This window comes from Micropterus salmoides, unplaced genomic scaffold (assembly GCF_014851395.1).
Source record: "Micropterus salmoides isolate LMB-PRFRI ecotype aquatic unplaced genomic scaffold, ASM1485139v1 Ms_hic_scaffold_1, whole genome shotgun sequence".
Lineage (NCBI taxonomy): Eukaryota > Metazoa > Chordata > Actinopteri > Centrarchiformes > Centrarchidae > Micropterus > Micropterus salmoides.
This window is the reverse complement of record NW_024040040.1, coordinates 3,736,957-3,758,715: the sequence shown is the minus strand read 5'-3', so window position 1 is coordinate 3,758,715 and position 21,759 is coordinate 3,736,957. Positions and strand designations below refer to the sequence as shown.

Below are 21,759 nucleotides of genomic sequence, written 5' to 3'. Positions count from 1 at the left end.
CCACCATAGTCCATCTAGTTATTTTTAAAAATATTTTTGTGTCTACAGTAGCATTCTCGTGGCCCACATGGGACCAGGTTGCGACCCCCAGGGGGGTCCCGACCCCCAGGTTAAGAACCACTGGTTTATAGTACCATATCAACAAGACACAGTGTTTTCAAACCTCACACGATGAACTGTAGAGCAACAACATCTGTTTATTCAACATATTTCTAACTTAATCAACATCTGTGTGGAATTAAAATGATGGTCAGGTTAAAATAAAACAAAAAAGAAACCAACTAACATGAACACAGTATCAGACGTCACTTTGACTTAATTTCTCTTTATTTTTTTTATGTTTTACAAGAATAATTAGGGTGAAAAAAAAGGACAATTTTAACTTGAATATGAGTCTGGCGACAAAAAAAATCACCAACATTTGTGTAATTTGTGATCATGAACAGGTTTAGAAATATTGCCAAACAGTGATAGTGTTTCATAGTGTTTCATAGTGGCATAGTGGCGTTAGCTCCACCGTCTCGTCGAAATATGGTCACGTCTGGTGCTGCTTGTTACAAAAACTCAACATGGTGGCGCCCTATTGGCCAAACTCGAGTCAGTCCACAAACCAATGGATGACGTCACTGTAACTACGTCCATTTCTTTTATACATTCTATGGTCGAGAACCATCGGTGTCAGTTTGTAACGCAGTGGGGGAAGCCCTGTAGCGTCAGTTTCTGACGGTAAAGGCAGGTATATGATATTTAACAGAACAGACTGAGATAGTAGGTGGTTGGGGTGGATGGAGGGCCAGAACCCCGACTTTGAACCAGGAGTCTGCATATTTGTTGTTGCTAATTGTTGCCAACTTTATCACGGAGCCTTAAACATATAAAAATGGTGCTAAAAGGCTGCCCAGGGCGTTAAAAAGCGGCGTCAAAGGGCCTTGACCAAGCGTCAATATGTGCCGAGTTGGGAGTGAGAACGTGTTGCTTTATTTATGGATTGTTTGATGATGAATTCAAAACTCTTCAAAATTGGCAAATTGCTAAACATCGACTATAGAGCAGCAAAGTGGGAGGAGCTGCTGGATCTGGAAGCGTTCTCCGTTCTGTACTTTAATGTTATGCTCACTGTTACTCAACAGGAGTCTCCTGGATACGGTGAACTTCACACGGGTTTCACAGTAGCTCCTCCCACTTCACAACTCTATAAAGACGACACCGTAATGTTTCTAACACTGCGTTGTGCTCTACAATATACTTATATATAACTTTATCACATTATCTTTTAGTTCAGACCGTTTTGGTGTAGAACCATCACATCCCAGTGCTGACCTGAACCTGTTTCAGACAGTGGACATGTTATCCCTGATCCAGCCCAGATAGTTGCTGACTTTGGTGTACACGCCGTACAGGTTTTTATTGGCGCAGCCCTTTCCCCAGCTCACCACGCCCGTCAGGAACCAGGTTTTCTTGTAGCGGGTCACCAGAGGGCCGCCGCTGTCGCCTTCGCAGGCGTCCCGGCCGCCGGTCTTCAGCCCGGCGCAGATCATGTTCCTGGTGATGTTGAGCTGGGTGTGGAGGCGGCACTCCTGCAGAGGGACCCTCGGCAGCATCAACTTCTGGAGGAATCGAGAGGGGGGACCGAACTGCGACAGGCGGCCCCAACCGGACACGGTGGAGTAACGGATGTTCGACAGTGTTCGGATGAAGGAGCTGTTCATGGCGGGAAGGCAAATGGGAACCACGTACTGTCCCAGTTTCACTGGGCGGCCAAGCTTGAGCATGGCCAGGTCACTGTCGGAGCTGGACTTGTTGTAGCCCGTGTGGATAATCACTTTGACCACCTGCCGCTCCTGCTCGGTCTTCTCATCGTTGTTTCGGTCATGTTCTCCTTAACAGGGACAGCAGGTTTATATTTTATATCAAATCAATAACAGAATAAAAAATAATAACATTTAATTTCAACTCAGACAAATGTTGTTCCTTCTAATTAGTTTTTATTGCCTTTAAATGAAATTCAAATGAATGACAATCTGTATCTTGTCATCATCTTCAGCGGCAAAGCAAATGGACAAAAAAGATAATACGTCTAACTCTCCAACACCACATTAAAAACATTTATTACTCGAAAAACTGAGGAACGCATTCACCAATTTCACACACAGATTTAGTGAAGTTGACCGCAATTAGCTAACAATGAAGAGTTAGCATTGTGATTCATATTAATGGCTATACACCTAGCTTTAGACTTTTTCTAACTACTCACTACTTTCCTGCCATGTTCAATGTTTAGCATCCCTCTGAAACGCATTTCTTCCACATTTGTAGTTTATGAGAGGATGAAGAAGTCGCGCTGCCCCGAGCTCTGATGCTGCTGCACTACGTTATTTGGCTGCTCTGCTTCGCGCTAATCGACCTCTCGATCCTCCGCTGCCTCTATTTGTCTCTTGCAAACCACTTGATCTAAATTATTACAGTAGCATCGATAAGCTCCAACATTACTGGTTCTTTTGTACTTTTTAAACGTTTTGGTGTAATTTATATTCTCGCTGCAGCCTCCCATATTCAACAAGCATAAACATGTAGCAAGTGATATTTTAATCTGCTTTAACCTCCTGTTTAAGCGTTAAGTTGTGGTGCGTTCTGTAAAAAAAGATAGAAGTGGAACATTTGGAACCCACAATAGAAATACAGTAAATAATATTAAATGTCCAGTGTGTAATATTTCTGAGGATCTGTCGACAGAACTGCAATATAAGATCCAAAACTATGTTTTCAGTGGTGTGTGAAAACCTTACATAATAAACCATTATGTTTTTATTACCTTAGAATGAGACATTTATATCTCTGCGGGCACTCCCTTCCAAGGACATCGCCACATTGCATCGTCATGTTTCTACAGTAGCTGAAAATGGACAAACAACGCTACAGAGCGCGTTTCGTCACGAAGTTCTTCTTAGAATTCAGGCAGTGCGGACACTCATCACTATGTTGAATACGTACGTTAGAGGAAGAAGAAGTAATAATATACTGCAGGGGTCTGCAAATATATTTTCAACCATTAGATGGTGGATGAGAACATTAGCCGTAATATTTGAGGTCTTTATTATGGTGTTCGGTTAGCTCAGTCTGTGGGTTTGAACCAACCTCGGGACTTTTTTGTTTTCCCTCTGCAACAAATGAATTCTGCAGCGAGTGTTTCTGAGATCACGGCATGTGCTGCACTGTTCACATCCATCAACCAACGGACGCTTTTTCATTTCCCCAGTGTTTCCAGGCAGAGGACATTCAGGGGAATCATGTTCTTTGACGGCTCTTTCAGAGGTGTGTCAAGCAGCTATAGACTCTTTAAAATCGTTCAGAATTTTTCAAAGTAAAAGCTCAGTTCAACTCCAGTTGAAGCATTACAGTAAACAAGCTTCTCGCACTTTTATTTTGTAGTCAAAACCACTAAAGAGGAAGTGATTGTGTGAGTAACTGTTGCTGTCGTGACTGAGATCTATTTCAGCACTGCTATCAAAGCATTTATTTATTTATATTTTTTGCTGCTATCAAAGCACCATAATCTGGCAGCGGGCAAGATGTTATTGCTGGCGGGCAGTTTTGGCGAGGGTCCATAATCACAGAGAGAACGAACATGTTTCCCTTGTCAATGTTTGTATAAACTTTATTTAATGTGTGGTTTATAAAGGACTGTGGTGCAGAAACAGTGACAGTGTTTCACACTCTTGTCTTACATTTTTCATGTTGTCTGTCACAATCACACATGGTTTTACTGAATAATTAAGTAAATATAATTTCTTAATAAATATACCTAAAGGAACCTCATTTCTTGACTGGCCGCTCTCTGCTGTCTCAGAAGAGACACCTTTTGTGCTGTGTCAGCCACAGTAGCTGTCCTGCGCTCTCTGAAAGGTTAGGGGGGCAGTGGGAGACTGGACAGATGGTTGCAATTCACAACCTTCGCCACTAGATGCCACTAAATCTCACACACTGAACCTTTAAATGCAGAAATACACAGTATGTGAAGTGTATATAAAAGGATTAGAGGGGTTAGGAGGAAAACTTACCCACAGTGACTTTAAAGCTTGCAGCAGCTTTTCCATAAACGCAGTGAGCTGCAGTTAAAATCCACCGATCTGACAGGACGATCGCTCCGCAGGTGTAATCTCCGTTCTCAGTCAGCAGAGCCTGAGCAGACAGGCAGTGTGACCGTCATCAAATCATTCTCAGTTACAAGCGTCAATAATCTGCACAGGAGTGTCGTATTTAGAGGATGCTGATGATTAGAGAGAATGGACATCACGAAGGAGTGAGGACACGTTGATTATTTTATCATTTAGGAGAACTGACCTGATATTAGTGTGTCGGAAATCAGGTGTAATATTTAATACTTTATTCTATGTATATATTAACTTTATAGGAAACGACTGCTCTCCTTAAATTTGTCCAAAAACTCGCCTGCCATGGACAGTGTCCTTTAGGGCAGATCTGCCCGTTAATAACCCTCGGGGCAAAGTGGATCAGAGGTCTTCCACAGGCCACACGATCTGGACCAGAGAGACAAGAAAACAAGTTTGGGATGAGCAGATACACTGAAATGCACACAAAAGCCCAAATGTACCAGAACGTTTCTGAACACATTTGAAGTTGGCTTGCTGCCACTTTAAATTCAGAAGGGTAGCTAACGCGTACCTACGTAGATACTGACATGTTCCCAGCTGGTTTCTAAGCTGGTTTCTCAGTCTTCAGTGCCTGCTGGAGTTTTTAAAGTGGTAGCTAGGTGGTTTCTAAGGTTGTTGGCGGAGAAAATTATGTTTTGTTTTTGGATCAGAAGGTTGTTAAAAAGTGGTAGTCATTGTAGTTGATGGTGTATTTATGGGCAGTGTTGGACAAGTTACTCAGGAATTGTAATAAGTTACTTTTTACTTATGACTCCATTATAAATTAATATTACTTTAATTATTACTGGGTATTCAAAGTAACTAGTTACGTTACTCGTTACGTGCAGCCACTCAAACCAGATCGCGCTGTATATTAGAGGCTATTTAACAAGACAAAAAACAGTCCCTCCCAACTTTTAACTAATGTTTCCTGCACATTTATCAGAGCAGTATTCAAAGTTTTTACACAACATCAAACATTTTTTTTTACGCTACTCTCTCCAGATGTCACGTTGCTGAGCTGCTTCAGCAGATGCTTCAGTACTTTAGATGCTGTTCGCTGGTCGCACAAAGTTTACAGCAGACGACATCTTAGACTGTGACACAATAATGGTGACAGCTGTGGAAAGAACGCCCGTCTCCTTTGTTCTCCATTCTTCCTGACAGCTGACTTGAACTGCCGGATGGTGCCTTCTAGTAACACAGGCTACTTTGATTAGTAACTGTAATATTATAATAGTTTTAGAAATAGTAATCCCTTACACTACTAGCTACTAATATTTACTGTAGTTCCTGAGTGAGGCGTTACTGCCCAACACTGATTACGGGTAGGAGCTGGGACTGTAATTGGTGGTTGCGAGGGGTTGGTTGGTTTGTATATTCTAGGGTTTGCTAACACCCTGAATCTCGACAGAAGAAAACTTCTTCCTGTTAAAAGATCTAAACAGTAAAAATGGAGAGACACTCTCAGATGCCCTTTGTGTTTATTCTGTGCAAATGGTCGTCCTGTAAAGGAGCTCTGACCTTGGGGCTGGCAGGTGATGTTGTCCCGGTCCAGACTGTAGCCCGGAGCGCAGAAACAGATGTGAGATCGATCTGGAACCTCTCTGCAGAAATGTTCGCATCCTCCGTTTCTGTAGCGACAGCCGCCGGAGGTGGAACGTGCTGCGTGGAGTCGGGAGACGAAAACACAACTTTGTTCGTCACGACAGAAACTTCTGCAACAGCAACGATCACCAACGCTCGCAGAAATGTTTACCTTTGTCACAGTTGTGTCCGTGGAAACCAGGAGGACATTTGCAGGTGTAGGTGTCGATCCGGCGAGTACAGGTCGCTCCGTTCTTACAGGGAAACGACAGGCAGTGATTCGGCGCTGCGCACAGGATGCAGATAGAGTATTACAGTATTTTAACAGAGACTGGAGTACAGCAGAATCTGTCTCGGTCTTTCAGGAGATTCTTTTATTTCCAAATTCAGATGAATATTAGAAACCCTAAAGGGCAGCTTGACTCTGAAGTACCTGTGTACAGCCGCCAGAAGACTTCCTGAAGACAGAGAGAGAGTGACAAGACACGTTAATGATGAAGACACTGACGACCACGTGAGGATGGACGGGGGGAGTCTGGACTGACCAGCTGCTGTGGCAGGGTGAAGATCTCCTTCGCCTCCTCGTAGGAGCATTTCTCCTCCACACACTCGCGCTCCACATCGCCTCTCTTCAGCTCCTCAAACAGGAAGTTTGCGCGACGACTGCGGCGGAGGAAGACGCTGGCCTCAGGTCTGCCCAGGAACACTTCTCCTTCACACGAAAATACAGAACAAGAACAAACCTGAGCTCGATGAAGACATTACAACTGAGAAAAAGAAATGTTATCAGCACTTACTTTGATAGTTGATAAATGTTTAAGTTATTCTCAAGCAGAAAGGTGAAATATTTGATCGTTCCAGGTTCTCAAAGGTGAGAATTCGTTGCTTTTCTTGGTCTCACATTGCAGTAAATGTAATATTTTGGGGCTTTTGACTGTCGGTCGGGCAAAACAAGACATTTCCGCTATAAGATATTATGATGCATATTTTAAACTGTTTTTCTGAACTTTTATAGACAAAATGATTAATCGTAAAAGATTAATCCATAATGAAAATAGTTTTTTTGTCCTTTCTTTTGTAAAAGAAACACAAACACGCTAACGTTAGCATCAGCGTCATCGGGTTAGAAGCGGATCGCAGAGCTGCTAACTGAACTTCACAGTGGACACAAACGAACACGTGTCCTTTTCAAAGATGGAAGCAGAAGAAGAAGAAGAGCTTTTGAAGGAGAAGAAACCGAGGACTGACCTCCAGGAAGCCCAGTGCATGCTGGGATGGAAGCGATGAGGAGTCGTAGGAAGAAGAGCAGCTTCTTTTCTCTGCTGACGGACGCCATGTTTGTTCTGATCAAAGGTCAGAAACACTGAAAACACAGAAACCCCTCTCTCTCTCTCTCTCTCTCTCTCTCTCACACGTGGTACAAATACTGCGCAGGCTGACTCCAGTCCTTAAAGACCTGGATCAGGTTCTTCTTCTGCTTTTAAACACTCAGCAGCTTTGGTTATTTCAGCTGAGAGATTTCTGGATTTCAGTTTTTTCTCTGAGTTCAGGGTTTGAAGTGGGCGGACTACCTCCATGCACCAATCAGGATTGAGCAACACAACTGTTTCTCCCCCCAAAACTTTAAACTTCAACCATTGATTGTTTTTGCAAAGATTAGAGGGGTCTGACTTTCTGAAAGCAGCGCCCTCTCGTCTGAAGGGATTTTAACATCACCTGCGCTGGTCAGTGATTTAAATCCCGTCTGAAGCTCGTATGCGGGTCATTTTCTGCTCCCACCACAGGAATAGTTGCAGCCACAATGACCTCCTGTGTGTCCGTTAACTGGCCGCTCCTCCGGTAGAGAAAATCCCGTACAGTCTGACGTCCTTGTATTTTAAGTTAATTATATATTTAAGTTAATAATACTGCATTTAATCAGCTGAGGGTTTGTGTTGTTGCTAATCTGACTGATGGAAACAAGCCAACACACTAATTGAGAACCAGTATGACAACAGAACCAATTAAAGCCATCATGATCAAATTAGCACCAATAGATACCGACACTATCACTGGATGACTTTGATACTGGAGAATCCTTAAAAACACGAAGGTTCTCAGGTTCTGCAGCGTGTTCTTCTTGTGATTTCTTAGTGGATTTACGGACGTTTATTCTGGATGGATATCGGAGGTGATGGTTTCTCAGGAAGAGTAAATCACACTGAATGATCCAACATGTGTTTCATGTCTGTGTGTTCAGATCTGACTGACTCTGAGAAGGATCTCTGAGTTAAATGAAGAACGTTAACACCCTCCGCACAACATGTGAATTCAAATGTGGTAAATTGGTAGAACTAGTTTAATTAGTCGTTTGCATCGATTTAAATCTTAATATCTTTATGGAAACCCTGATACGACACAAGAGAAAGTTGTCGTTTTGATTTGCCAAACTGCAAAGAAAAGAGATGGTAAAGTTTATCCTGATGTCTAATGATTCAAACACATTATACAGATTATACACATCCAACAGTTATTTTATAGATTCAGATTACTTTAGAAACATTAGCTTCTATGGTGAACTGCTAATAACAACCTTTATTTTCATAACCTGTTTCATGTGGGGTGGCGATGGCACAATGGATAAGATGACTTAAGATCACTTTGGTGTGAGAGACCCGGGTTCAATCCCCCACTGTGATCCATCCACCATTGTGTGTCCAGAGGCGTGCGACCTCTGACATGTCTAGCAATTGTAAGTCGCTTTGGATAAAAGCGTCAGTTAAATGTGAGTGAAGCTGGTAAAGGTCAAATAGAAGTATTGATGGAGATTCAGCAGGTCTTAACCTAATCCCTAAATCTTACAAATGCTTGGAAACCTTTTTAGCGACTTAAAAAAAACATAATTAGCAGCATTCAAATGGGATTAATCATGTAAATTTAGTATTGAGAGCAAAAACACTCAACAAAGGATCAAAACATTCAAATGATGATTTTATTTTTTATGAGCAAAAAGCAGACATGTTGTATTTGTTAATTAAAGTCCTTAAAATAAAAATAAGACAACAGGAAAAGGATAAATAGGTTTCTTAGTGTTGGTCAGTTTTTATCTCACCTGAAGCCCTTTGTAATTATTCCATAATGTGAACAGTTCAAATCACACAACAAAAGATCATTAAAGCACAGTGAAGGTAAATAAAAATAACAGATTTTCCTCATTAAATAATAAAGGCACTGGAATAAAAGCTGTACGTTCTCATTGTTGCGTTTGTGAACAGGCTGCAGTTCCCCTCCGCTCCTCCAGGGGGCAAACGCTGCTCTCACTGCATCTCCTTCAGGATGTCGGGGATGAACTCCTGGGCGTTCCTCAGTGCGTCCTTCCACTCCTGCGGGATGACGTCTCCGCCGTACGACCCCCCCGCCCCCAGCAGGGCTCCCAGCGCCGCCCCGCGGTTACAGTTCTCACCTGGAACACAAATATTAACAAACGCATGTTCAACCGAACCCGATGATCAGACCGAGTGTCCCTTTTGTTGCCTTTTGACATCCAGTAAATTACCTCCACAGTTGGTGTTCGCCAGGATTCCTCCTCTGGGGTCGTCGTGAAACTCGTGAGCCAGATAAAACAGGCTGGACAGAGCTCCTGCGGGTTCAACAACAAACACGGCTCACAGTTACTTTTCTAACACGCCTCTGCCTGTAGCGATCGTGTGCTGCCAGAATGGACTTGAACCTTTGGTGTAGCAGGCCAAGACCGAGGTAGTTCACGGCGCCCTGATGGACCTTCAGACGCTCCTCAGAGGACGCCGGAAACCTACAACACAAAGACAGTTTCATTTCTGAACAGCGCGAGGAGGCCTGGTCTCTTTCTCCATCAGTAGGAGGCTACGTTGTATAAAGGCGCCGACAAAAAACTGAACTTGTCTTTTCCTCCCGCGATTCAAAGTATTTATTTTATGACCAGAGTGCAGAGCAAAGTGTCTGAAAAGGCCCTTTAAGAGGTGGATGCATAATTCAGCAGAACAGCTGATGAAGGCTCTCAGCACAAATGAGCGTTAGCAGCCGCGAGGTGCAGAACTCTGCACATCACCGGCACTGTGCCTCCATGTTGTTAGAGAGTTTGTGATTAGACGGCTGCGTGCAGACGCAGAGGGGCGGGGCAGCGCGGTGAGGGAGAGAGACGAGCAAACGCTGGCAGAACTCAACATCAAACTATATCACACAATGTTCCCCTGCTGCCTGATAGATCCCACTGACAGGTGTCACTGTGACTCACGATGTTACGGCTGGTCGTGTATTTACGCTGCAGGCAGAGAGCGGTCACTACAGAACAAAAGAGTTTTCTCAGCGTTCGGATTCATTTTTACAAGTTTGTTTAAAAACTTTAAATTTAGTTTGATTATTAAGTAACTATGAAAAATCAAATGCTGATTAAATTATAATTTTTACAACTTGTGTTGTGATCAAACTCCCAGTCGGCTGCAGGTCTTACGAAACGCTCAGATCAGATTTGGGAGATCAGATTTGGGACTTTTGATTAATATCTTGCACTTGTAACTTTAACTGTCCTCTTTTTAAATAAAATAATTTTAAATAAATGTCTTTTTATTTCCCTGTGTTGCTTTTATGTTTTGTGTAAAGTGCTTGTTGTTAAAATGTGATAAACTAATCAACTTGCCTTTCTATGGACATTAACACGGTTACGTTTTTGCAGAACAACTTGCAGACTACAAGATACTGCACATGTTCTCTGTGTGTGTTTGTGTGAGGATACTGTTCATCTTCCTTATGAATATAATTTAGTTTTACTGCCTGTTCCGTATAACGTCTGTGCGTAGTGTGGAGGAGCTACAGCTGCAGGTCAGCTGAACCCTGAACCTCTCGTTTCGATACTTAAACTTCTCAGCAGTCCTACTGAAAACACGTCAAACCCTCCTCCTCTTCCTCCTCTTCCTCCTCCTGCAGACACATGTTGGAGACAGTCGTACCTGGCGGCCTTGCGGCTGTAGCTCTGGCAGGTGTCCCAGGCGTCCAGCCTCCTCAGAGCGTGCTCGGCCTGCTGGCGGACGCCGGCTCCGCCCAGTACGGCGTGCAGCGCCCGGCTGTAGATGGATACGTACTCGGGCACCTTCGGGTGGGGGTGAGTGAGCTTCACAAACTCTACTGCTGCTGACACCTGAAGATGGAGGAGGTTAAAGGTCAGACAGGACGCTCTGATACTACATTTACTCAGGTACGGGTTAGATAACTGCTTGACACCCACAGCTTGCTCCTCATTGGCTGAGGCGGACAGCAGAATGAAGGGGAGGATCATAGGAAGGCAGCCGATGGCGTCCAGCTGGCTGTCGGCGGACGAGGAGCTCAACAGCTGCCGGGAGCGATTTTCTGCAAACGTCAGAACCTGAAACACCCAGAGCGAATAAAAACAGAGTCTGAACACAGCTGATCGTTCCACAGGGTGCGTTTATTTTACCTGACAGGGCGAGGTGGGTCTGCTGTCCTGCCAGGCAGCGAAGAACGAGCGGTGGAAGGACTCTGCGTAGGTATCGTGGTGCGAGCCGGGTGTGGTCAGGAAGTGGACGTAGTCCGACAGAACGGCGGCTCGAGCGTCCGGCTGAGAGACGTCGCTGAAACGTCCGGCGATGAGCGAGCGAGCCGCTCGGAGAGAACAGAGGACGTTCAGGGTGTTGTCACCGGCCTGAAGACCTGCAGACCAGAAACACAGACTACTGAAGACCTGCAGACCAGAAACACAGACTACTGAAGACCTGCAGACCACAAACACAGACTACTGAAGACCTGCAGACCAGAAACACAGACTACTGAAGACCTGAGGACCACAAACACAGACTACTGAAGACCTGCAGACCAGAAACACAGACTACTGAAGACCTGCAGACCAGAAACACAGACTACTGAAGACCTGAGGACCACAAACACAGACTACTGAAGACCTGAGGACCACAAACACAGACTACTGAAGACCTGCAGACCAGAAACACAGACTACTGAAGACCTGCAGACCACAAACACAGACTACTGAAGACCTGCAGACCACAAACACAGACTACTGAAGACCTGCAGACCAGAAACACAGACTACTGAAGACCTGAGACCACAAACACAGACTACTGAAGACCTGCAGACCACAAACACAGACTACTGAAGACCTGAGGACCACAAACACAGACTACTGAAGACCTGAGGACCAGAAACACAGACTACTGAAGACCTGCAGACACAAACACAGACTACTGAAGACCTGCAGACCAGAAACACAGACTACTGAAGACCTGCAGACCACAAACACAGACTACTGAAGACCTGCAGACCAGAAACACAGACTACTGAAGACCTGACGACCACAAACACAGACTACTGAAGACCTGCAGACCACAAACACAGACTCCTGAAGACCTTAAAAACCTTTTCACAGTACCTTGATGATAGTGGACTGAGCCTTTGGAGGACTTCCACAAGTTCAGTTTATTGTGGAGGATCACGTTACCGACCACGTCAGGCCACTTGGCGACCACGTCAGACCAGGCGGTCCGACCGCTGCCGGCTGCAACAAACAAACAAACAGGAAGAATAATGAATTACAATAATACGAACAGCTGAATCTGTGGTCGTCTTCCAGAACTTTCCAGGACCGTAAGGCTTAAAGAGCTCCAGGTTCTCCTACCGGTGTTGGAGAGGCTGAGGATGCTGGACGGGTGTCTGTCTCTGGGCGAGCAGAAGCCAGATATCCAGCCCCCAAAGTCCCTCTTGATGTCGTCGATGTCGTAATACCAGTGGACCGGCATCGACATGGAGTCGGCCGCACACACCGCCCACAGCGCCTCGCTGACCGCACGCCGTACCTGAGCCATCTCACCTGAGGAGGAAGGTTTAAACTCTGCTCTGCTCGTGGAAACTAATTTACATAAAAAAATTCTTTGTGTTACTCGAAATGTTCAGATACTGAAACTTACGTACAAAATATTATCTTATTTGTTTTGATTCTTTATTGTCAAATATGATTAATTATTATCATTTTATTTTGTTGCTTTTGATCTGAAGAATTGTTTCTGAATCAATCACATAATAATATAATATAATATAATATAATTTTATTAAATACAAATTAAGATTTATTATCATAACAATATTTATATATATATATTTTTTAAATCAATGAAATGTTATTTTATGTGTCAGCAAATAGACATTTCAGTATAATACCTTTTAACACTTGGCTGCGTTTCAACAATAACCAAGACAAATATAGAAAAACAAATAAATAATTAAAGCTAGGATGGTGCAACAAAGGTTCAGCAGTAACGCTCATTTTAAGAGAGTATAATGTCTACATGCTATACTATGATAAAAAGCCTGAAGCAGCAGCAGAACGTGGTTTTCTTGTGTGTCCTCACCTGTCGCGGAGCAGCTCGACCCGCAGCGGCTCAGTTAAAGTTACACAAGTTCATTTTCACGCTGTTACAAAACCGCACAGGAAGTGGCTAACGTTAGCATCGTCATGCTAACACCGCTCCTGTCACAGCCGGTTTATGTTCCATGACACGTTTCCGGACTGACGGAGGTTTATAAACATGTGATGTTTGTTGTTACTGACTTATAACAGCAGAGTTGTGAAACGTGTCAAGTTTGTTTATTATTATCTTCGTAACCGGTAGGGTAGTACGGTGGCGCATGTGGGTCAATTCAAAAAGCGAAGCTAATCATGTTTTTAACCCTGAGGTTGGACTCCCAGGCAGGCGGACTGCGGTCTGCAAGCCAATTATGTACGTGACGCTTTATAAACAAGCCGGTTTATGTTCAACAATAAGCCAAGTAAAGTTTTCTTGTAATAAACACGAGAAGATTCAGCTTAAGACCCGGAAAACTGTCTGGAAGACTAAACTCAGGGGAAATGTTACGTAAATACGGTCTACGGCAGCTGTTGTGGGCCAATATTCACGTACAATGTAAATCAGTACAAAATGCGAAGCGGCATGTGAATGTTTGAGGTTGTGTTTGTGCTGTTAGTCACCTTTAAACGTTAAAAGCACAATGAAAGGTGAAAGTCTTTGGGGAACGGCCCTGATGTCGTGATGTGGCGCGGCCGGTTAACGGCTGTTAGCATCGTTCATTCCGCGGGAAGCTAACCTAGCTGAGGTTACTGCTCGTTAGCTGAATGAACAACAACGTGAACTTTGTTCAGTTCAGACGGAGCTCACGTTAGCGGAGCTTAACTTCTCTGCTGGTGTTTAAGTAGAAGCACTTCGCCTTTAGCTCTCTCTGAAAGTTTTGATTAGTAGTTAGCTTCCCCCTCTTTGTTGTTAGCCAGCCGAGCTAGCTTAGCTGGGTGCTAGCAGGCTAACGCTAACTGGAGATGGAAGAGGATCCTTTAGATCCGCAAGAAGTCGGTGAGAACAAATGTTTTTATTGTTACTGACTCATAAGTGTTTGTTTGATCTCACAGTTTGTTTGTTAGCAGTAGTTTCATCAGAAGCTGGATACATTGATTCTGCAGCATGACTGCATTTCATTAGAATAAACCTGAAACTGGCTTATAAACAGTCCCCATGTGGATCCAGTCCAGATCTGATACACATGCGTATGGTGGTTTTGGAGCTAGACTACGTATGATGTGGTCTGCATGGAGAAAAATCACAGAGATTGATCCTTTTTCAGCGTTCACATGTTGAATAAAGGTTTTCCAAACCTGAAACCGGGTTTGAAACAGAGTCCCCATGTGGATCTAGTCCAGGTTTGGCACGCCTTGGTTGTTAATGTAGACCAGGTCTTTCGTGGTCTGGATGTAGAAAGCCTTCTGTATTTCTAACATTTATAAAGTGATGAGAGTTTGTCCTGGTGTGTTTTTCAGAGCGGGCCAAAACCTTCTGGGCCGGGGAAGACGTGGATCAGGTTTTTAATGGAGTATACGCATATCTGGATTACCTGAAGAGAGTCCTGAAGAAGAACACAGCGACCGATAAAGGTTTCACTTTTTGATCGATCTCTTCTTTGGTGGTAATGAAGAGGATGTGAGCTTCAGGTTGTGATGACGGTGTCTTCCTGCCGTGTGTTGATCAGAATATGTTCAGGCCTTCAAGCTGCTGGAGTCTCTGGACTGCTGTCCTCCGGCCTCCACGCCGGACTCGTCTGTGGTCCAGGTGGTCATCGGCTCAGGTAAACGCAGACTTTACACTGAAACCACTACTTTACTTTTAAACTTAAATGCATGTTCACGTGTGTGTGATCCAACAACAAGCAGGGATTATTTATAAAGGAGCAATAATATGAGTGCAGGTAGAACCAGTTAGTTCACTTCCTGTTTGAGATGTTTGCTGTCCAACTTTCTGTGGAGGAGTTTGGACCGAACAGCAACAACAAGTGTTGTAAGATGCATGTGTGGGAGATTAAAACCATTTATTATCATAATAAACATCTAGATATTTGTGCTCGGATGTCTGAAAAATCTACAGAGGAGTCTGGAAAAAGTAACGTGCAGGAAAGTTTAAAAAGAACAGTGGAGAATAAGGTTAATATCTTCTGAAAAGAAAAAGAAACAAGAGTATGTGGCTTAAAGAGTTCAAACATCTTTACATTTCTGAAATCCTTTAAATCAGAATTTAAACTTGTGAATGTAAAATTTCAAAGAGGTCAGAACTACAGGACCTCTCAGTCTTTATAGTGGAGTCTATGAGTTTTTCACAGTGAAGTTTTTCAAGTGTTGCAGGAGTTTTGAACTCTCCAGACTTTGGAAGTCACCGTGAAGTTGTGCCAGAAAATAAGCTTCACGTGTTCTGGACAAAGTTTATTTAATATACTGAAGCTCTTTCCTCGAGCGTTACGGTCAGCTTCGTCATCAGATGCACTTTATGGAACAACTTCTTTTGTTTTATGTATTTTTCGTTGGGTAAACTCCTAAAATGACTGTAGTACACATGAAGAATCTTCTAGAGTTTAAATATTTCACCTGTAAAGAATCTGAAGCCTGGACAGTGTTTATGAGCTCTTATTTTGGAAGTGTCTTCCTGTCCAGTGGAGCTGCTGCTGCCGTCCGAGTTCTCCCACCACAGCCCCTCTTCCTCCCCCTCTTCCTCCCCCCTGCTGCCCTTCAACGGGCTGTCCAGCTCTGCAGCGCCCCCCGCTGGCAGAGAGGAGCTGCTGCCTCCTCTGACCCCCGTCCAGCTGCAGTACCAGCCCCACCTCTGCTGCAAGGTCACACACAATACACACTCTGTGCTACACACACACACAATACACACACTGTACTACACACACACACACATACACACTCTGTGCTACACACACACACACAATACACACACTGTACTACACACACACAATACACACACTGTACTACACACACACACACAATACACACACAATACACACACTATACTACACATACTCACACAATACACACACTGTACTACACACACACAATACACACACTATACTACACACACACACACAATACACACTATACTATACACACACACACACAATACACACTGTACCACACACACACACACACACAATACACACACACACACAATACACACACACACACAATACACACACTGTACTACACACACACAATACACACTCTGTGCTACACACACACACAATACACACTCTTTGCTACACACACACACAATACACACACTGTACTACACACACACACACAATACACACACACACAAATACACACTGTACCACACACACACACACACACACACACACATACACACACACACACACAATACACACACACACACACAATACACACACTGTACTACACACACACACACATACACACACTGTACTACACACACACACAATACACACACAATACACACACACACAATACACACACTGTACTACACACACACACAATACACACACAATACACACACACACAATACACACACTGTACTACACACACACACAATACACACACACACACTGTACTACACACACACACACACATACACACACTGTGCTACACACACACACACACAATACACACACTGTACTACACACACACAATACACACATTATACTACACACACACACACTGTAAAGTATATGAAGATTAATAAAGTTTTCATAATTATTTAATTTCAAACCGGATGTTTAGATTTTCTTGTTGTTTCCTTCCAGGCCTGTCTGTCCAGTTTACCCAGCATGCCTCACTCCACGCCTCTCTTCTGGGGTGAGAACCCCCTGAAGGTCCCGCTGCTCTGCGGCTTTAAGAGGCTGACCGCCGTGCCGCTGATGTCATCGAGGGGGGTCGGGACCAGTGACGCCGAGGGGGCGGAGTTTGCGGTCTCCGAGGACGTGGAGGACTGGGACGTCGTCTACAAGGCGCCGTGTGGACTGAGCCTCCGTAACCACGACGACGTGATGCGTTTCCTGTTGGCCACAGAGAGCTTCGACGTCCTGCAGGTCAGCTGGTCTGTTATGATGCGTTCAGGGTACTCGGATAAGTACCAGTACAACAATCTAAAAATACTCTGCTATTAAAACACGACTGCAGTACAGAAGTATTTCCAGCTGAACGTGTGAAGCGTATCGAAGTAAAAGTACTTTACTGAAATTTATCTTATAAAGTCTGATCTGAAAAGTGACGAGGCGTTCAGGCTCCTGAGGATCCGTCTTCCCGTCTCCTGCAGGTCGACTTCTTCACCTTTAACCCCGCCGTTGAGTTGGACCCACCCCTGGCGACGGGCCCCCGGCGGCCGGAGCTGGACCTGAGTCGGGGCGTGGAGCCCACACCGGTGGAGCTGTGCGCCGGGGAGGGCGGCGCCCGGCCCGCCGACTTCCGCTACAGGAAGGAGCGCTGGCCACACGGCTGCTTCCTGAGCCGCGGCCCGACGCTGTTCGACGCCTGCTGCGACTGCACCGACGGCTGCACCGACGCACAAAGCTGCGCCTGTATCGCCATGACCACAGGGGGGCGCCCTTACACCCATCACAGGCTGAATGAGCCCGTACCGTCAGGGTGAGGCGGCCAATAAAGTTTGCTGTTGACTGGTGTCACGTATCTGAGCGGTGCATCTCAGGATCAGCTGATGACATGTGGCGTAATAAATACATGAACGTGTGTTTGCAGACTCTACGAGTGTGGTCCGTGGTGTGGTTGTGATCGGGCTCGCTGCCAGAACCGGCTGGTCCAGAGAGGGATCAGAGTCCGCCTCCAGGTCTTTCAGACCGAGGGCCGCGGCTGGGGCGTCCGGTGCCGCGACGACCTGGACCGCGGCACGTTCGTGTGCATCTACGCAGGTGAGACGGCGTCGCTGTAGGACGAGTCACAGGATCAGGATGGTGAACATGTGGAGTAAAAGTGAAATGTGTTCAGGTGTGATCCTGCGGAGGGTTCAGAGTCACGCCGAGCCTCCGCCACCGAAGCTGACGAGGGCGGACATCCCCTCAGACGACGAGGTGGAGGTCGTCACTGAGTGGCTGGCCCCGCCGGTGCTGGAGGGGCGGAGCACCCTGCTGGAACTGCCCACCTCGCACGTCACGGTTATCCAGAGATCCGCCGACACCAACGCCACCGCACCACAGGAAAAGACAAGGTCAGAGTCTGGTTCAGTTACAGGTAGCATTAGCATCCTTCTCCGCCTGGTCACGGGTAGCATGAGCATCCTTCTCCGCCTGGTCACGGGTAGCATGAGCATCCTTCTCCGCCTGGTCACGGGTAGCATGAGCATCCTTCTCCGCCTGGTAACGGGTAGCATGAGCATCCTTCTCCGCCTGGTCACGGGTAGCATTAGCATCCTTCTCCGCCTGGTCACGGGTAGCATTAGCATCCTTCTCCGCCTGGTCACAGGTAGCATGAGCATCCTTCTCCGCCTGGTCACAGGTAGCATTAGCATCCTTCTCCGCCTGGTCACAGGTAGCATGAGCATCCTTCTCCGCCTGGTCACAGGTAGCATTAGCATCCTTCTCCGCCTGGTCACAGGTAGCATTAGCATCCTTCTCCGCCTGGTCACAGGTAGCATGAGCATCCTTCTCCGCCTGGTCACGGGTAGCATGAGCATCCTTCTCCGCCTGGTCACAGGTAGCATGAGCATCCTTCTCCGCCTGGTCACGGGTAGCATGAGCATCCTTCTCCGCCTGGTCACGGGTAGCATGAGCATCCTTCTCCGCCTGGTCACGGGTAGCATGAGCATCCTTCTCCGCCTGGTAACGGGTAGCATGAGCATCCTTCTCCGCCTGGTAACGGGTAGCATGAGCATCCTTCTCCGCCTGGTCACGGGTAGCATGAGCATCCTTCTCCGCCTGGTCACGGGTAGCATGAGCATCCTTCTCCGCCTGGTCACGGGTAGCATGAGCATCCTTCTCCGCCTGGTCACGGGTAGCATGAGCATCCTTCTCCGCCTGGTCACGGGTAGCATGAGCATCCTTCTCCGCCTGGTCACGGGTAGCATTAGAACGGGCATTTCCTTAAGAAAATGCGTGTGAGAGCTGCCAGCTATTGTCGCTGCAGTGTGCGGCTCCATCAGCTAAAGAGACTCAATGATGTGCTGCTACTTGTTCAGCAAACATGTGTTAAGTTTGACCCCCTTTTCGTCAAAATGATGTGAGCAGGGTTTTGTCCATCAATCTCTGGATCTGGAGCAAGAGCAAGACCTAAACCACCGGACTGCTCGGATACACTGTGAAGGGAAGGCTTTCAAGTTTCTTTGTCAATCATGTCTTATTCTGACAAAAAAAAAATGTAACCCGGGTCTCTCACACCAAAGGCAGGCATCTTATCCACTGCTCCATCACAGCTATAAAGTTATTGACCTATTAAGTCTTTCACAGCACAATTATTTCGATTGGTGCTTAGGAGCCATTTTTTTGTCAGAATAAGACATGATTGACAAAGAAACTTGAAAGCCTTCCCTTAATAGGAAGACAGTCATTTTAAAATGCATAAAATATTAATATAAAATCAACCATTACAGATATCAGCAACACAGGTAATTGCACCCATCTCATGAAGAAGATGTACAATTTGAAGTTAAAACCAAGTTTGTAGGAAAAACGGAGAAGATAGATGCCAAAAAACGGCGGAATAAATTAGCATCATTCAGTTCCAACAAAGAGCTGTGTAAAGTTTAAAGCTATAATGTTCTAACATCATGACCCGAGGAATTTCTCATCACATCACTTTACAGGTAGCGTTAGCATCCTTTAGCATCACTTTACAGGTAGCGTTAGCATCCTTTAGCATCACTTTACAGGTAGCGTTAGCATCCTTTAGCATCACTTTACAGGTAGCGTTAGCATCCTTTAGCATCACTTTACAGGTAGCGTTAGCATCACTTTACAGGTAGCGTTAGCATCACTTTACAGGTAGCGTTAGCATCCTTTAGCATCACTTTACAGGTAGCATTAGCACTAATAGCATCCGTTCAATGGTCGTTAAATTTGACCTCTTCATGTTTGTTGAACTCACAGGTTCTGACGGTGTCGGCAGGAGGTCCGGAGCCGCCGTCTCCTTCGGCAGGTGACCGGTCTCCAGCTCAGCAGAAGATTGCCGTGACAGCAGCCAGTCCTGAGGAGGCGGCGGCGGTCCAAAGCGTGAACGGTACCGAGACGGAGGCGAACAGCTTCAACAGTTTAAAGAGAACGATGAAGGTGGAGGACATCACCTTCCTGGACGCCAGCAAGGAGGGAAACGTGAGCCGCTTCATTAACGTAAGAGGAACCTGAGGATGATGATGAGCTGCTGTAGAAATGATAGAGCGATCAGGCCTAACTTGACCTTTGACCCTGTCTCTACAGCACAGCTGCCAGCCAAACCTGTTCATCCAGAACGTCTTCACCGACTCCCACGACCCCGGCTTCCCCGTCGTCGCCTTCTTCACCAGCAGGTGAGGAACATATGATGATGATGATGACGACGACGACGACGGTTGTTATTATTTGTTGCCGTCTGATTTTTGTTTCGTCTGTGTCAGGGCTGTGAAGGCCGGCACCGAGCTCACCTGGAATTACTCCGCCGACACCCAGAGGAAACAGGAAGTGCCCTGTCTGTGCGGCAGCAGTGGTTGCCAAGGACATTTTAGCCTCGAGGAGACGCTGTGTGACATGTGTGAGGTCGAAGGTGAAACACAGTAATCCCTCCACTGGGCCCAGACACTATTAAAAAAAGTTGCTGTAATAAAACTGTTTCTGTAGACTTGTTTACTTTTCTAAATAAATGGACTCACTTTGGAAAATCTGTTCAGGCTGTTTTTATTTTGAAAGATCATCACAACGTGTGTTTGTGGCACAGTTTAGAGTTAGTTCAGAGCTTTTCCCTTTTCTTTTGCTGTGTTATAAATATTTTTTTCTGCATGTAAGAGGTTTGAAAAGTAGTAAAGCCAAAGAGAGCTCCCAGCTCCCACACAACACTCTGCCCCTGAACTGAACACGGCTGGATTGTCCTCGTTTTAATTGTTACTAATGGATTTAGTGTACATTATGCCGTGACCTATGTAGGAGTTGGGGGGGTCAGTACCCAGGAGCCCCAGTACCCATTAAGATTCTATCATCTCCAACTATATTTCCTTTTTCCTGTTTATGTCTAGTCGTTGCTCGGCAGCCTCGTAGGACACACTTCATAACTACTACACTACGAACCAGTCCAGTCCAGCAGGTGGCAGCAACGCGACACTGCTGCAACTAGCACAGAAGCCGTGAAGTTGTTAAAACAAATGTTGAGAACACCTGATCTTTCGTTACGGTGTTACGTAGTGAGAATCCATCTTTTGGAGGAGGTGACTTGCTTTTAAACACCAAACACCTACTTCCTCATCAAATAAGGCAACCGTTAGAAAACATGCATTCATATTTCCATGGCTGTAGATTTCTGCACACTGAAGCCTCTGAGATGCTTCTTTTGTCTCGTGCTTAGTGTGTTAGACTGCTTCTCCAGAGAGTCTGAGGTTTCGGGTTTGATCCTTAAATAACTTTACCAATTTTGAGGTCCGACCGTGAAAGGAACATGACGAGGAGAGACTCTGATCTGACAGGACAGGGCTGCACTTTCTAACCTCCTGCCCTAAAGACA

General features: G+C 45.5%; 4 protein-coding genes across 4 annotated transcripts in view; 2 read left to right on the top strand and 2 right to left on the bottom strand.

Moving 5' to 3' along the window:
* LOC119916213 (NLR family CARD domain-containing protein 3-like) overlaps positions 1-21,759 on the top strand; it is a 795,320-nt gene that overhangs the window by 677,697 nt on the left and 95,864 nt on the right.
* On the bottom strand, positions 306-7,272 carry f7l (coagulation factor VII, like). Its single transcript, XM_038725351.1, has 8 exons — positions 6,987-7,272; positions 6,284-6,450; positions 6,172-6,196; positions 5,911-6,024; positions 5,676-5,816; positions 4,450-4,538; positions 4,059-4,179; positions 306-1,879 (listed from the first exon to the last, which is right to left on the bottom strand). Exons 1-8 carry the CDS (start codon positions 7,072-7,074, stop codon positions 1,332-1,334), a joined length of 1,293 nt encoding a protein of 430 aa, XP_038581279.1. The 5' UTR covers positions 7,075-7,272; the 3' UTR covers positions 306-1,331.
* On the bottom strand, positions 8,688-13,265 carry LOC119909830. The gene is made up of 9 exons (XM_038728109.1): positions 13,130-13,265; positions 12,400-12,630; positions 12,154-12,279; positions 11,188-11,420; positions 10,978-11,115; positions 10,703-10,890; positions 9,448-9,528; positions 9,274-9,357; positions 8,688-9,180 (listed from the first exon to the last, which is right to left on the bottom strand). The coding sequence occupies exons 2-9, from the start codon at positions 12,584-12,586 to the stop codon at positions 9,177-9,179; spliced, it is 1,041 nt and encodes a 346-aa protein (XP_038584037.1). The 5' UTR covers positions 12,587-12,630; positions 13,130-13,265; the 3' UTR covers positions 8,688-9,176.
* Positions 13,740-20,926, top strand: LOC119916379 (histone-lysine N-methyltransferase SETDB2-like). Its single transcript, XM_038736400.1, has 11 exons — positions 13,740-14,122; positions 14,584-14,697; positions 14,793-14,888; positions 15,730-15,923; positions 16,872-17,156; positions 17,384-17,712; positions 17,824-17,993; positions 18,070-18,338; positions 20,268-20,402; positions 20,490-20,578; positions 20,666-20,926. The coding sequence occupies exons 1-11, from the start codon at positions 14,089-14,091 to the stop codon at positions 20,823-20,825; spliced, it is 1,875 nt and encodes a 624-aa protein (XP_038592328.1). The 5' UTR covers positions 13,740-14,088; the 3' UTR covers positions 20,826-20,926.